General features: G+C 54.5%; 1 protein-coding gene across 7 annotated transcripts in view; it reads right to left on the bottom strand.

The window, feature by feature from the left end:
- Nucleotides 1-8,230: 8,230 nt before the first annotated feature.
- The window catches only part of H6PD (hexose-6-phosphate dehydrogenase/glucose 1-dehydrogenase), a 29,069-nt gene continuing 22,170 nt past the window's right edge, over nt 8,231-15,129 (bottom strand). For all 7 annotated transcript variants that reach the window (XM_012473693.3, XM_064363212.1, XM_012473696.3 and 4 more), the window contains 2 exons: nt 13,802-14,071; nt 8,231-12,615 (listed from right to left, as the gene is read on the bottom strand). In XM_012473693.3, coding sequence (XP_012329116.2) covers nt 11,255-12,615; nt 13,802-14,071 — 1,631 coding nt within the window. In that variant the 3' untranslated portion in view covers nt 8,231-11,254. The remainder of the gene's footprint in view (nt 12,616-13,801; nt 14,072-15,129) is intronic.

The following is a 15,129-nucleotide window of genomic DNA, read 5'->3' as shown; positions in this document are numbered from 1 at the left end:
CAATTCTCAAACTTTTCCCCAAAAGCAACCTCACCCACCTCAAGTGGGAATAGCTTTGAAGGCTTGTGTTTTCTATTTGAAAGGGATGGAATTTTGCGTTCTGCTCCAGAACATTTCAGAGTAAAAACGATATTTCCCTTTGATTCTTGGGGTACAGTCTGTTCTGGGGCAATGGTGCCCCACTTGCCCTGTGGCTTCAAGTCTCAGGATTTCTTGGCTTGGTCAACTTCTTGGCTGACCTTCAAGGCCTGAGAGTTAGGCCTCCGACAGGCCTTCCTGCTAGCTCTTCTCTCCAGGGTTCAACGCAGGGGAGGCTGCCACTGAACGCCGGCCCACAGCTGGCCTCTGTGTGACCTAAGGCCCAACCCCTGGCACTTCGTGCCTCATGTGAGCAGCCTTTCGGTGTCTGCTGAGCTCGTGGCTAGTCTCTCGGCATCCGAGTGGGCCAGGAATGTCACTTGCATCCAAGCGACAACCTCCCTCTTCCCTGGAACCTCTACGCCGCGTTTTAGGACCTGGTGAACATCCCCTGCAGCAGCACACAAAGTCATAATATTTACAGGGAATCGAACCGTGGCTGAGAGTGGAGAAGCTGGGGGCCCTGGGATTTCCGAGGCACTCGGGTCACGTTAGCAGCCTGCGGTGGGGGAGCTGAGGATGGGAAGCGCTGCGGCCCATGCTGATTTTCGAGAGCAGGAAGAGGCTTCTTCCCCGCCCACCTCAGTCTCCTGCAAACTTTGCTCTCCAACACAGTGGGCGTGGGAGCTGACTGCCTGCAAGGCTCTGGTAATAAACACACCCCTCGGCGTGGTTTCCTTGGGAGATGACTTGCTTCTGAAATAACTTTATGATTAGAAAAACTTTGGGGTGGTTGTTCCCTTCCCTGGAACATGGAAACACAACTGTGAAAGTTGTTTTTTCTGTTCACTAAGCCGTCCTGATTTCTGTGGCCTGGTAGATGCTTAGTGACAAGTTCTAGGATCCTTCGGAACTTTCACCTCCTGCCCCTGCGCGGACCCGTGTGGCTCTGTGCTCAGCATTTCCTTCTGGGAGCATCCACCCGGGGCGTGCCACACCCGGGGACGGACAGCCGGCCCCATCCCAATGCAGCCAGTGAGCGACTCAAACGCGAACCCTACCACAATCCCCATGGGGAGGGGCTCTAGGCAGAACCTGATTGGAAGAGCAAGTACAGCCAGGCTTGAAACTGCCTTGGCACAGCCCGTGACAAAGACTGAGAAACTCTCAACCAGTCCTACCCAAGAACTGGGGGGCAGGGGGAGGCAGCTGCGGTTGGGGGAAGTGAGAAGGTACCCCAGGGGCTTCCCAATGTTCCAGCCACGGTATCCACGCCAGACCCCGCAAGGGCCTCCCTAGGATGTCTGAGGCGCAGCCATGGAGCTCGATGGCCTCTCCTCCTCCGGTATCTTGGACCATCAGGATGGAGCCATTTTCCCTTACGGGAAAAGCCAAATGCAGGAGGCAAGAGAACGGCCGATACATAGACTGGGGTTGCCAGATCCAACAGAGGATACCTAGGTACGTTTGAATTTCAAATAAACAGCAGATAATTTTTAGTGTAAGTATGTTGCAAATGTTGCAGGGACATACTTATATTAAAACTTTGTTCTTTAACTGAAATTCAGACTTGGCTGGGCATCTTGAAGATTGACTTGCTCAATCTGGTGGCCCGAAGGCAGAAGGAGCTGAACTCAGTTTCCTGGCGTCCCTGCTTACTGTCCCTGGACCCAGCTCTGCTGAAGCTGTTTCCACCCTGGGGCCTTCCAAGGAGAAGGGTCAGGACATTTCCTTTGTTTTATTTTTATTTTTTCATTTTCAAATTTAGTTTGAGTGAGTTTCTGTCCTTCGCAGCCAAAGGAGTCCTGGGAAGGAAGCAAGTGCTGGCCAAAATTCAGGATCGAGTGAGGTGTGGCGTGGAAATCTAGCGGCTTGGAGAGGGAGAGTTTAGAACCAGGTGACATGGTTTGGCTGTGTCCCCACCCAAATCTCAGCTTGAATTGTAGCTCCCGTAATTCCCAAGTGTTGCGGGAGAGACCTGGAGGGAGGTAATTGAATCATGGGGGCGGTTTCCCCGATACTGTTCTCGTGGTAAAGAATAGGTCTCACAAGAACTGATGATTTTATAAGGGGTTTCCCCTTTCACTTGGCTCATATTCATTCTCTGCTTGCGTGCCGCCGTGTAAGATGCGCCTCTCGCCTTCTGCCATGTGGAACTGTGAGTCCATTAAAACTCTTTCGCTTTATACATTACCCAGTCTCGGCCAGGCATAGTGGCTCACACCTGGAATCCCAGCACTTTGGGAGACCGAGGTGGGCAGATCACTTGAGGTCAGCAGTTTGAGACCAGCCTGGCCAACATGTTGAAACCTTGTCTCTACTAAAAATACAAAAATTAGCCAGGTGTGGTGGCACGTGCCTGTAATCCCAGCTACTCTCCTGGGGAGGCTGAGGCAGGAGAATCGCTTCAACCTGGGAGGCACAGGTTACAGAGAGCCGCACCACTGCACTCCAGCCTGGGCGACTCATCAAGACTCCATCTCAAAAAAATCAAATCAAATCAAATCAAATCAAATACTCAGTCTTGGGTATGTTTCTTTTCTTTTTTTTTTTTGAGAGGAAGTTTTGCTCGTTACCCAGGCTGGAGTGCAATGGCGCAGTCTCAGCTCATCACAGCCTCCGCCTCCCGGGTTCAAGTGATTCTCCTGCCTCAGCCTCCCGAGTAGCTGGGATTACAGGCATGTGCCACCAGGCCCGGCTGATTTTGTATTTTTAGTAGATACGGGGTTTCTCCATGTTGGTCAGACTGGTTTCGAACTCCCGACCTCAGGTGATCCACCCGCCTCGACCTCCCAAAGTGCTGGGATTACAAGCGTGAGCCACTGCGCACGGCCTCGGGTCTGTCTTTATCAGCAGCGTGAAGACAGACTAATAATACACAGGGGTTCAAGATCTCTTAAAGGAGGATTTCGGGGTTTGGTGTTGTGGCTCCAGCCCAGGCAGCCTCTTCTTCTTTCTCTCTCATGTTGGGTGCCCTGTATCCCCGCAGCTGCCTATGCAGCAAGTGACCTGTATTGACCCTGGGGTTCACTTCTTTCTCCTGACCTGGAGCTTTTCTGGGCCTCCACCTGTGCCTGGGCTATCTTGAGTCTTCTAAACCCTTCCTTCCTTTCTTTCTGAGGCTGTTGGCTGTTATTGTAATTGAAATTATATCAGCATTTCTTCCATTACAAAGTAATTTGTACTTACTGGGTCATTTTATTTTTATGTTATATATTTTTTCATTAGAAAATTATATATACATATATACTTTATTTCAATAGCCAATAAGTGGTTTTTGGTTACATGACTTTTTTTTTTCTTTCTTTTTTTTTTTTTTGAGACAGAGTGTCACTCTGTAGACCAGGCTTGGAGTGCAGTGGTACGATCTTGGCTCACTGCAACCTCTGCCTCCTGGATTCAAGCGATTCTCCCACCTCAGCTTCCCAAGTAGCTGGGATTACAGGAGTGCACTACCATGCCCAGCTAATTTTTTGTATTTTTAGTAGAGATAGGGGTTTACCATGTTGGCCAGGCTGGTCTCAAACTCCTGACCTCAGATGATCCGCCCACCTCAGCCTCCCAAAGTGCTGGGATTACAGGCGTGAGCCACCGCACCTGGCCCATGATGAATTGTAGTGGTGAAATCTGAGATTTCAGTTCATCCGTCACCTGAGTAATGTACATGGTAACAGGATCATTTTAAAACTCACACTTTCATTGTTTTAAAAATAATAAAGGCCAGGTGCAGTGGCTCACGCCTGTAATCCCAGCACTTTGGGAGACCAAGGCGGGTGGATCACAAGGTCAGGAGTTGAGACCATCCTGGCTAACACAGTGAAAGCTTGTCTCTACTAAAAAAAAAAATACAAAAAATTAGCCAGGTGTGGTGGTGGGCACCTGTAGTCCCAGCTACTCAGGAGACTGAGGCAGGAGAATCACTTGAACTTGAGAGGTGGAGGTTCCAGTGAGCCGAGATGGCACCACTGCACTCCAGCCTTGGTGACAGAGTGAGACTCTGTCTCAAATGATAATAGTAATAATAATAAAATTTCAGGCTGGGTGCAGTGGCTCACACCTGTAATCCCAGCACTTTGGGAGGCCGAGGCAGGTGGATCACAAAGTCAAGAGATCAAGACCATCTTGGCCAACATGGTGAAACGCTGTTCATCTATTCCAGATGGGCACCCTGCTCCTTTTGCCACCTTGTGATGTCACCACGCCTGCGTGGGTCCTGCATGCTGTTGGTGACAATCTGCAAATCTCTAACTCCTGTACCTCGAGTGGTCCCGAAATCCTATCTGACTTCCCCAAAACACTTAGGTTCCTAGGAGTGTGACACAGCTTGGAGGTAGGACTTAGGGGACAGAAGAAAAGACAAATGAAGGCATCAGGCTCTGGTGTCTTCAAAGACCCTTACCTCTTGACATTTCCCATCAGGTATCCCCATGTGCTCCCTTAGGGGTGAGCTCCTTCCCCTCCCGTGGGCTTCTGGGAAGGTTGGGGGACTCGTCTCAGACTGCTTGGGAGTCTATGAGATGCAATCGTTCTGTCCACCGCTGTCTCTCCATGAGGCCCACGGACCCTCTTGCAAATGGAACGCACTGGCTTGCTCAGACACATTCACACTTGCAATGGGCATGTGGCTGTCCACGGTTCAGGTCCCTCACCCACCCGAAACCTCCCCTTCCTCCAAGAACACATCAGCACGATGCCGGGACCCACAGGCCCCTGTGCCCCATCCCCGAAAGAATGAATTAAAGCATGGATTTTGGCAAATCAATTTTATTGTTTAAAAAATAAATGTTACATTTGACATAGAAAAAGGCATTTTTAAAACGTTTTTAAAAGGTTCTGGCCGAGTGCGGTAGCTCATGCCTGTAATCCCAGCACTTTGGGAGGCTGGGGCAGGTGGACCGCCTGAGGTCAGGAGTTCGAGACCAGCCTGGCCAACATGGTGAAACCCGTCTCTACTGAAAATACAAAAATTTGCTGGGCATGGTGGTGTAATCCCAGCTCTTAGGAGGCTGAGGTAGGAGAATCACTTGAACTCGGGAGGCAAAGGTTGCAGTGAGGTGAGATCGCGCCACTGCACTCCAGCCTGGGCAACAGAGCAAGACTCTGTCTCAAAAAAAAAGGCATTTGGTCTGAATGTGTCTCGTGTCTCATCATCCCAGGGATCTTTAAGTTTCCAGTGTTTCCATAAAAACCAGTGGGTTCCCCTCTCTGAAAAAAAGCACGAACACTCTTGCCGCTTGGCAATGATTGGCTCTCATGCCCATGCCTCTCCACCCAAGGGAACAGCCTCTCTGCTCCTCACCTGGCAGAAGCGCAGACCCCAAGTCCCTAGCGCAGGGCAGAGCGCAGGAACGTGATCCAGACGCGGCAGGCCCCACCCCTGTCTAGTTCTCCTGCAACGGCCTCTCAGCACTGCTCCAATGTGACCTGTCCAGCTGGAATCACAGTTCCCACTCAGATACAGGTAAAGACAAGCTCCTGGGACCCTGCAGGGGCTCTGCCCCTGGGATCTGCTGCCAGCAGGCTCTTCCCGGTGGACAGAACCAGGAGGTGAAGGCTGTTTCCAGCACATCTCAGAGGGGTGGAGGCAAGTCGGGTTCCTGATTTCCAGCAAACACAGATCCTTCCTCCCACATGCAGGCATCCCATAATGCTTTACAACAGACCCCTCTAGACTTCTGTGGGGATAGAGTGAAGGACCCAAACTGACACGGGTGGGGTCTGTTAACACTTCCACTTTCAAAGCTAACTACCAGCTGTTCAAATATACTCCATACAGCTTTCAGCAAATCGAAGTGTTTACCTCTCCCACACCAAGGGAAGAAAAGATGCAGACTGCCTTTAAAGCACCTGATGGCAAGGTGAGGGTTTAAACAAAGATCAGCCTTGAGAATCAAAGCAGCAGCAGAAGTGTAATTACTCCAATGCTCCTGCTTCCCACGTGTGGGTCACACAGAGATGGGCACCTCCCCAGCGACCTGCTTTGCAAACAGAAGCAGTCCCAAAAGCTGGCTAGAAGGAAAGCTTCGGCAAAGGGATCGTGTTCCCCCTGGCTTGCTGGAATCTCAGAAATGCATCTGAAAGCCCTTGCCATCCCGTCTAGTGCTGACGACAGCGTGAGTCAAGTTGCACCTTGCTCGGCAACAAGCTGCGAGAGCCTGTTTCTCACTCACACCCCACCTCACGCTGCTGATGGTGGCTTGGAGAACCATGTGTGTGGCTCTTCCTGGATGGCATCCGCTGCCCAGGGTTCCTGCTCCTTTCCCCGGTGGACAGATTTTGCAGGGAAGACTGAAGAGATGGGAGGGAGAGCTCTGCTCTGGAGCAGAAGGCACAGGAGGTGGGTTGTTTTATAGGGAGACTGCCCAGGGCACTGCTAAAGGAAAACCAAGAACATGGGAGTGTCCGACTCAACCCCTCTGCATGAGCAAATGAAGATGGACATTGGACTGTGCCAAATGACACCTGGGCTCACACATGCCGGTCAGTGGACAAGAGACAGAAGCAGGCAGGACAATAGGAATAAATCTGCACTTCCAACGAGGCAGCTCCTGACTGAGTTACAACGCTTGGTGCCTCCAAAGGCAGACGGCACCAGTCGGGAGGTTCGTACGGCATCACCGCTTCGGATGCCCTCGCAGGCTCCGATTCGCTGCCAGATGCTGGTGAGACTGGAAGCACTTCCTTCCTTCCTGTGTGCAGTATGAACGGCACTGCTTCAACTGCCACCCACACAGGTGCAGCCTCAGGGGAGAGTTGTAGACAGAGGGAATGCATTCAGTTCAGCCAGCGGATGATCAGGTGTAAGTGGCCCCTAGTGGGTCACATGGCCTGTGACATCTGGTGTCTGCAGATCTTCGCCCTCTGGAGCCTCATTTGCAGGGCGAATAGGTGCTAGGGTGTCGTCCAGTCACTGCGGCCACCTCGCCCTTGTCACCATGGGCCTTTCCCGTGTCGTGCTCACTCTGACACTGAGATGCTGCCAGGGTACTTTGGTTTTTCTAACCAGTGGAGTACATTCTAAGGGAGCCCCATGTGCTTAAGATAAAAATGTAGCTGAGGAAAGCAGATGCAGAGGCTGCTTCTGTGAGGCTGCATATATCGTACAGGACAAAGAGAGTTTTGTACCTGAAAACCAAATTCTGGCAGTCCTGCAGCTTTGGAAGCTTCTCCCTCCCTGTCGGGTGTTCCACCTGGGCCCTCTGGGAGAACAGGGACAGAAGAAACGCAAGAAAAGCAGCAGGGGCCAGACTAGGGAGCCTAAGCCCCGCATAGTTTGGAATGAAACCCCTCGAGGGAATAGTCTGGAAGATTAGGCCAAACGGTAGGAAGCTTTGAGTGTGATTCTAATTTGGGGGCCCAAGAGTAGGGTTAAAGTATTGTCAGCAGAGAAACAACAGGGAAATTCAGTAAGATGGGCCTATTTTAACTTGCAGTTGGCAGAAAATTTGCTCCCCGACTTTGATCTCCCTTACATCTAGCTTAAAGTCCCTAGATTCCTTCCCCTCTACAAATGGTGATCATGCTTGCTCTAGAGCTGCTGACTGAAAAGGTCTCCCAAAGGAAGGGCCCTTCGGCCATTTATAGGCCCCCAAGTGCACACGTGGGCTTCCATGTGGATGGAATCATTGGTCCCCGCCAGGGCACCTGGACTGTGGTAACTGCTGCCACCATAGGACTCAAGGGCTCCCCGGCCAGGAAGAGGCCAAGAGCATGCCTGGGAACACAGCCCTGGAATCCCACAGACCTGGGTTCTGAGGAGGGCTGCTGCCTGGGCTGTTGGCATCATTCTTTCCTTTTCTTTTTCTTGAGACAGGGTCTCACTCTGTCTTCCAAGCTAGAGCGCACTAGTGCAATCACACCTGACTGCAGTCTCAGCCTCCTGCACTCTGGTGATCCTCCTACCTCAGCCTCCCGAGTAGCTGAGACTACAGGTATGCACCACCATGCCTGGCTAATTTTTAAAAAACTTTTTGTAGACGGGGGTCTCACCGTGTTGCCCAGGCTGGTTTCAACCTTCTGAGCTCAAGTGAACCTCTTACCTCAGCTTCCCACAGTGCTGGGATTACAGGCACGAGCCACTGCACCTAGCCCAATTTAGTGAAATTTAAGAAGCTTTTTTTTTTTTAATGAAAACTTAAAAATAGAGAATATCCAAGGTCCTAAGGGTAAGAATTTTTTTTTATGAAACTTGCTTGAGACACAGTTGTAAATGGATGGACTTATTTATGATGGAAGGCACGTTTCTTGCTGCAGACTCTGGTCTGAAGTTTGAAAGCCACCAGCCTAGAAGGTTCTGAGAACTTCTCCTTCCTAACCCAGGTGAAGGGAAAGGGGTGAGCAGGGGCAGGGGAACATGGACAGCTCCAAGTTTGGACTTTTCCAACGTGATTTGAAGAAGGCACTTGATTCTGGAAAGGAGACCTTTGGCCTTTTGACCCTCACTCCCGCTCCCACCCACGCTCCGCACAGACCCATGGTGCATCCCAGGCAAGGCTGAGCTAGAACAAGACATCCCAGACTCGGCGTCAGTGACTACTATTCAGAAATGGTGACTTCAAGGGCCGGCTCGCCCTTCATCCTGCGGGGGTACTTGGGCATGTGAAGGCCCTTTTCTCTCTGGCGTTGCCACCGCAGAGGAGTCAGTTCCTGAAGAACAGATGGGAGAGCGCTGGGGCCAGGCACCCGGGGAGAGAGGAGGGAAATGAGAAATCCGGCACAGGAGCTGCGCGGGGAGCAGGGCACTCAGGAGGTGGCAGTGCGGTGCAAGGGCTCCCCTACGCGGCCAGCTGTGGAACTTCCACCGCTACCCCCTGTCCTCTCCTGAGCCCGCCCATCACGTGCAGAAGCAGACACTGGGCGCCAGGATGGGGTCTTCCCGGCTCTGGGCTCTACGGTTCTGTTCTAATGAGGGGCACTCTCCAGGTTTATAAAGACAGATGTACTGGCTGGGCGTGGTGGCCACACTAGTAATCCCAGCACTTTGGGAGACTGAGGTGGGTAGACTGCCTGAGCTCAGGAGTTTGAGACCAGCCTGGGCAACATGGTGAAACCCTTGTCTATGATAATACAAAAATTAACCAGGCATGGTGGCTGGCACCTGTAGTCCCAGCTACTCAAGAGGTTGAAGCACAAGAATTGCTTGAACCCAAGAGGTGGAGGTTGTAGTGAGCCAAGATCTTGCCACTGTGTTCCTGTCTGGGCGACACAGAGAGAAAAAACAAAAGAGAGAGAGAGAGAGAGATGCTCTGTCTGGCCTGGGTTGGTGGCCAGAGTAAGCAGTCTGAACAAGAGCCCCAGCTTGGGAACCAGGTCCCAGGCCGGCATTGCAAATGAAAGCCAAGATTCCTTGAAATCCATAGCCTTGAAGTGTAAATAGACCAGAGAGAAACTGACTTTGTCATGATCCCTCACCCACGAAAGCCCTCTCTGAAAATGTGGTCGAAATTTTGTATCTGCCCGATCGAGTTCAAGTGTAAGGTGGAGGAGAAGCCACACAGAAAAATGGACCTTAACCAAGAGTTCTGTCTCCCAGCCTTGACTGTGGGATGTTGAACAAGCAAAACTACACGTGTCCTGGGAATTTTGCTTTGTGTTGTTTTTTTAAAAGAATGTCAGAGCCCTCCTTGGGGGTTTCAGAAAAGCAGGTATTGCTGGCCCATGCCTTCTCAAGATCACAGTCCCCAACCTATGCTTGTGGAGAAGCCATCCACTTACTTCCCCGGTCTCGGCAGTGTTAGTGGTGAGGTGAGAGGTGGCAGGAGAGACGGCAGACGGGAAGTCACGGGGCCACCAAGGGGCAGGGAGAGAAGGCCTGGCTGCAGCCCTGTCACCTGCCAAGCAAGCCCCTGAAGGGCTGTGGGCAGCCACCCCAGCAGTGAGGCCTGGCTCCTGTCTGCTGGGAGCAGAGCTGCCTGGACAGCCCCATGTCACTTGATGCTCCATCTCTCTCCACTAATGAACTGTCACCTCAGTGGGTGATTTAACTGGATCTGTCCTGGTAAAACAAGAAGGGCTACTGAGAGTGGAACACCCACCCGGGAGTCCCCTGAGATGTAACTGACCCTCTTAAATTGGGGCTCCCCAGGATGGCCTGATTACGTGCACCCAGCATGCTTCATGGAGGAAGACTAGCAGGACAGAGGAGCAGCGGAGGTCGGGGGTCCTCCCTGAGGAAGCTGGGGGTGTAAGGCCCCCACCTCCCCATGCAGAGCAGGTCATCACCTGAGAAAGGGAGCTCCAGACAGCACTCCGAGATTTCTGGGGCCTGGCACAGTGGCTCACACGTGTAATCCCAGCACTTGGGGAGGCTGAGATGGGAGGATCGCTTGAGCCCAGGAGTTTGAGACTAGCCTGGGCAACTAGCAAGAGCTCATCTCCGCAAATAATTTTTTTAATTAAAAAAAAAATTCTGGAACCTTTTTTATCGCCTAATCTTTGCTGCTGTATTCCAGTTATCAGCCCTCATCTCTCTATAAATGGAGTCTGAGGAATAGCAAAGATGCAGGCAGGAGACTGGAATTCCCGCTGCACAGCCAGGATGGAGGAGAGAGGGACAGCGAGTGGGAGCAGGCGGAGGAAGCGAAGAGGAGAGACAGAGGCTGGATGTGCAGAGGTTCTAGAAGAAGGGGCGGCTGGGGAAGGAGGGGCTTGACCCCTTCAAGGTCTCAAGACGGTTGCCAGTGCCCCCTGCCTTGCACAGGGTAATGTACTCCCCTGGGTACCTCTGCACCCTTCTGTCTGCCAATCATGCTCTTTGAATGTTCCCCGGGAGCCAGTTCAAGGACCACCTCCCCCAGGAAACTTTCCCTGATTAACCTCAGCCCACCACGTCTCCTCCTGTGAACACGGGCGCTGGGCGCCATCCTGCGTTGTGCTGGCTGATGGGAATGTGTGACCGCTGCAGGGCTTTTCTTAAGGTTTCTCTCCTGGCCTGGATTTGGAGCTTCTCAGGAGCAGATTCCATTTCTTCTTTGTTTCTGCATCTATCCACCACGAGACAGAGCTTCCTGTCAAAGGCATTGGGACAAGGCCTTGTCCTGCCCTCTCCGGGGCCTGACTGTGGGGCAGCAGGGTCTGGAGAGCCAGGGCATGCTGGGCAGGTGGTGGGGCCGAGAGGGGAGGGAGACAGAGGTGAAGGAAAGCACAGGAGCAGAGCGGGCGAGGGGCGCAGGCACCCTCATCCCAGGAAGGCGTCGTAGTCCATGTACCACACCAGCTGGCCGGAGTGTGGCAGCACACCTGAGATGGGCCACTTCTTGGGGTCATGGCCCACCCGGCTCACCAGCATGGTGATTTCACGCTTCATCCTGCCCATGACCAGGACTGCCACCTTCTTGGCGCGGTTGATGAGAGGCAGGCTGAGGCTCATGCGGCGGTGTGGCTGGGAGGGGCTTGTGGTCAGCACAACCAGCTGCTCGCCATCCAGGCCGGTGGGCGACTGTGGGAAGAGGGAGGCTGTGTGCCCGTCGGTTCCCATGCCCAGCAGCACCAGGTCGAAGCTGCTGTTGGCCACCAGGGTTGAGATCTCCCTGGCGTAGAGCTGGGCGCCGTGGTCCTCCTCAGCACAGAGCCGCTGCTGCAGGTGCACCGGCATGGGGTGGATGTTGAGGTAGGGGACCCGGACGTGCTGCAGCAGGTGGGCCTGCAGGCCCTGGAAGTTGGACTCTGGGTCAGAGAGCGGGACGCAGCGCTCGTCAACCAGCCACAGGTGCGTGTGGGCCCAGGGGAAGCCATAGTGTGCTGTGGCCAGCTGCTGGAACAGGGCCACAGGACTCGAGCCCCCTGACAGTGCCAGGTGGAACTGGCCAAAGTGCCGCACGGCCTGCACAGCGGTGGCCTCGATGTCAGTGGCCAGCTTAGAGATCAGCTCCTCGGACCAGGCAGACACCAGTGGGCTCTCTCGGTACTTGGCCCTGAGGACCTGGAAGTCACTGGGCATTGAGGCTGACCCTGGCCCTGGCACCAGCTGCTCCGGCTGCTGCTGGGAAAAGAACAACTGACCGCTACTGAACTCAAAGTCCAGCAGATGGCCGTTCTCAGCTCCTCCAGGATACAGGCGTGGGGCCGTGTGGGCCAGGCTCTCCAGCAAGGGCGTCCAGAAGCCCCAAGAGGCCAGCAGGTTCTCCGTGGTGATGAAGGAATCCTTCCGACCATGGTAGATGTGGGATAAGAGGATGGAGTAGGCGTCCCGCTCCTGCATGGGGCTGTAGGCGTAGTAACTGGACAGAGGGCTGCCGAAAAGGCGGAGCCCGGGCGGGCCCTCCACTTCCTTCCAGCTGGAGGGCAGGGAGGGCCTGAACAGGTTCCTGCTGACCAGCACGGCCGGGCTGCCCAGGTCACCGTGGCCAATGTAGAAGACGAGCTGCCGAGGCAGGCACTGGCTTTGTGCCGCAGCCCAGTGCTTTTCGCTCTGGACACAGCATGCCTGGTTCTTGAACAAGATCCGAGCGTAGCCCACTCTCTCATCCAAGGCTTTGCCAGACATCAGGATGAAAGGCACGCCCTCCCAGCGAAGGTTGTCAACGTGCACGAGGACGCCTGGGGCGAGGGAACAGCAGAGGGTGACTCTCCAGCACAGACCAGGACTCTCTGGCCAGCCCTCTCCTCGCCAGTCCCTCCTCCGGGCGTCCCCCTGCCTGTGGGAAGCCCCTCGCCTTGTCATGATCACCCCTCAGCTGGTCTCTCTTCTATGACCTTCTCTTCCTGGTCCATGCTGGAAAACTGGCCTCTGGGGTTATCTCTACAGCTTTGCCACCTCCCTTCCTTGAGGCCCCTCTCAGAGTCATGGTCCCCCAGCAAAGAAGAGCCTGACTGACAGCCTCCAAGCTGGGGACTCTACAGGAAGCCCCACAGTGGGGGCAAGCGGGGTGGGGGATCCTGACTCAGGTGTATACGGGGACGGGGGGCCCTACAGAGAAATGTGCTCCCCTCCTCTGTTTGTGAAGCATTCATGATGCACCCAACCCAGGTCAGATGCAGGGGGGTGAGGAGACAGTCACTCAACCAGAGGCCCGTGGGCGGGGCGTCAGTGGGGAGGATGGCTTCGGGGAGGGCAAGGCCTGGTGGCAAGAGCCAGGAGCTGACGGGACTCCATGGCCAAGTTCCAAGCCTGGTTCATTTTCATGACATCACCGAGCCTGACATTTCCTCACGTATAAAACGGGGCTAATGGCCCCCGCCTCTTGGTTCGTGCGTGAGGCTTGCATGAGAGACGTCTACAAGGCGCCTGGCATGTGGCACATGCTCCACAGGCTGCTGCCGTTCTTGCTGCCTGGCTGCTAGCTGCCAAGGAGCCAGCCTCTCCCAGAAAGCCCTGGGCCTCTGGAACTGCCTAGAGGACAGCCCCAGCCTGGCACTTGCCCACTGGAAGTGTCTCCAGCTATGGCCAGGCCAAAGGCTCACGGCCTCGCTGGGTAGGCCCTATGAGGTGGGAACCAGGTCTGTCTGAGCCTCACATGACAAACCCTTGGGAAGCATCTGGGACTGAAGTAGGGCTGACGTGAGGCCAAGGCCATCAGGACATCCCTCACCCTGAGAGCACCAGCAGGTGGCCTGCCGCTCCGAGCTGGTAGGAGGCCAGGCAGACAGGGGAATGCTTTCTGCCAAGTGCCCTGGGAGAAATCCCACCGCAAGTCTCCTCCACCCCACCCAAAGGAGTCTGGGTTTGGAAAGTTGCTCCCGGAAGTGGGCAGCCCAGCGCCCCGTGCCTGACCCCAGGGCCCACCTGCAAAGGTCGGTGTCAGGCTGTGGAAGCTGTCTAGCTTCTGCAGCTCCCTGCGCACCTGCTCGCTGTAAGCCTGGTACTGGCCCACGACGGCACTGGCCCTCTGCAGGCCCCGTAGTGCCTGGAAGAGCCGAAGCTTGTGCCGCAGCACTGCCTCCACGCTGCTGACGCTGTGGGGCAGCTCCATGGCCACCAGGGTGAGGATCTCCGTCAGGTGGTTCTGGAGGACGTCACGAATGACACCGTACTCCTCGTAGAAGCTGGTGCGCCCTGGTGAAGGGAGGTGGAGAAGGGGAGGATGTAAAGAGAGGCCAGGGCATCAGATTTCCCCAAGGTGCACCAAGACCCCAGCACCACATTCGTCCTGCATCCAAGCATCCTCGTCCTCGAGTCCACAGAGCCTATAAAAACGGTGCACACCAAAGCCAAGCTTGCCAAGAGAAGGGAGGAAGGAAGCCTTAAAGCCACCACCTCTGTCAATCAATGAGAACTACTGTTAAGAGAATGTGTTAAATCCATGCCTCTCCAGAAATCCACATGAAGAAAGCTCTATTCCCAGTAAAGGCTAGATTGCATCTGCAGATACTGGCCAGCCCCTCGCCCTGCCCTGCCTGGCCACTGGCGGCAGACGGCTTGGCACTGTGGGGGCTATGGTGCCATGGCGGGGGCGGTAGCACCGTGGCAGGGGCTTGGGCCCCAGAGTGTGACTGCCGCTTACTAACGTGTGCTCTTGGGCAAGTAACTTGACTTTTGTTCCTGCATCCTGCCCTTGGATGGGACCAACAAATGGCGCCTCACTACCAGGCGCACACCTGTGCCAAGCAGTGTGCAGGGGAGTGGGAAAGAGGGAAAGTGGGAAGGAGAGAAAATAAAACTACAGACTAGCTGTGACTGAGGGTAATGAAAAGTCCCCTCTGAGACCTAAAGAGCCAGCCCTGCAAAAAGCCAGGGAGACAGTGTCTCAGATGCAGGGACCCTCCAGTGCCAAAGCCCCGAGGCAGAAAGGAACTTGGCATGCTGGGGGCCAGATGGAGGTGAGCGAAAAGTGGGACAGCGGTGAGGCTGGAGAGGAGTGCAGGGGTCTTGCAGGACAAGGCGAAGAGGCTGCACTGTTTTTCTAAGCTCACTGGGGGACGCTGAAGGGTTTGAGGAAGAAGACGAGACCCATATTGGGGATCAACCCCTGGCCTGCAGGGGATAATGGATGCAGAAGCAGGGAAGGCAAGGAGGAGGCTGCACGGCTGCCCAGCGGAGACGAGAGGGCCTGGACTAATGGGCAGTACAGGAGCTGCGGGGGAGGGAGATGCACCCGGAGTCAGGATTGGCTG

Source organism: Aotus nancymaae, unplaced genomic scaffold, assembly GCF_030222135.1.
Source record: "Aotus nancymaae isolate 86718 unplaced genomic scaffold, 86718_ANA_hifiasm-v0.15.2.pri h1tg000053l, whole genome shotgun sequence".
Taxonomy (NCBI): domain Eukaryota; kingdom Metazoa; phylum Chordata; class Mammalia; order Primates; family Aotidae; genus Aotus; species Aotus nancymaae.
The sequence above is the reverse complement of the archived record's forward strand: the minus strand, read 5'-3'. Positions and strand labels throughout refer to the sequence as shown.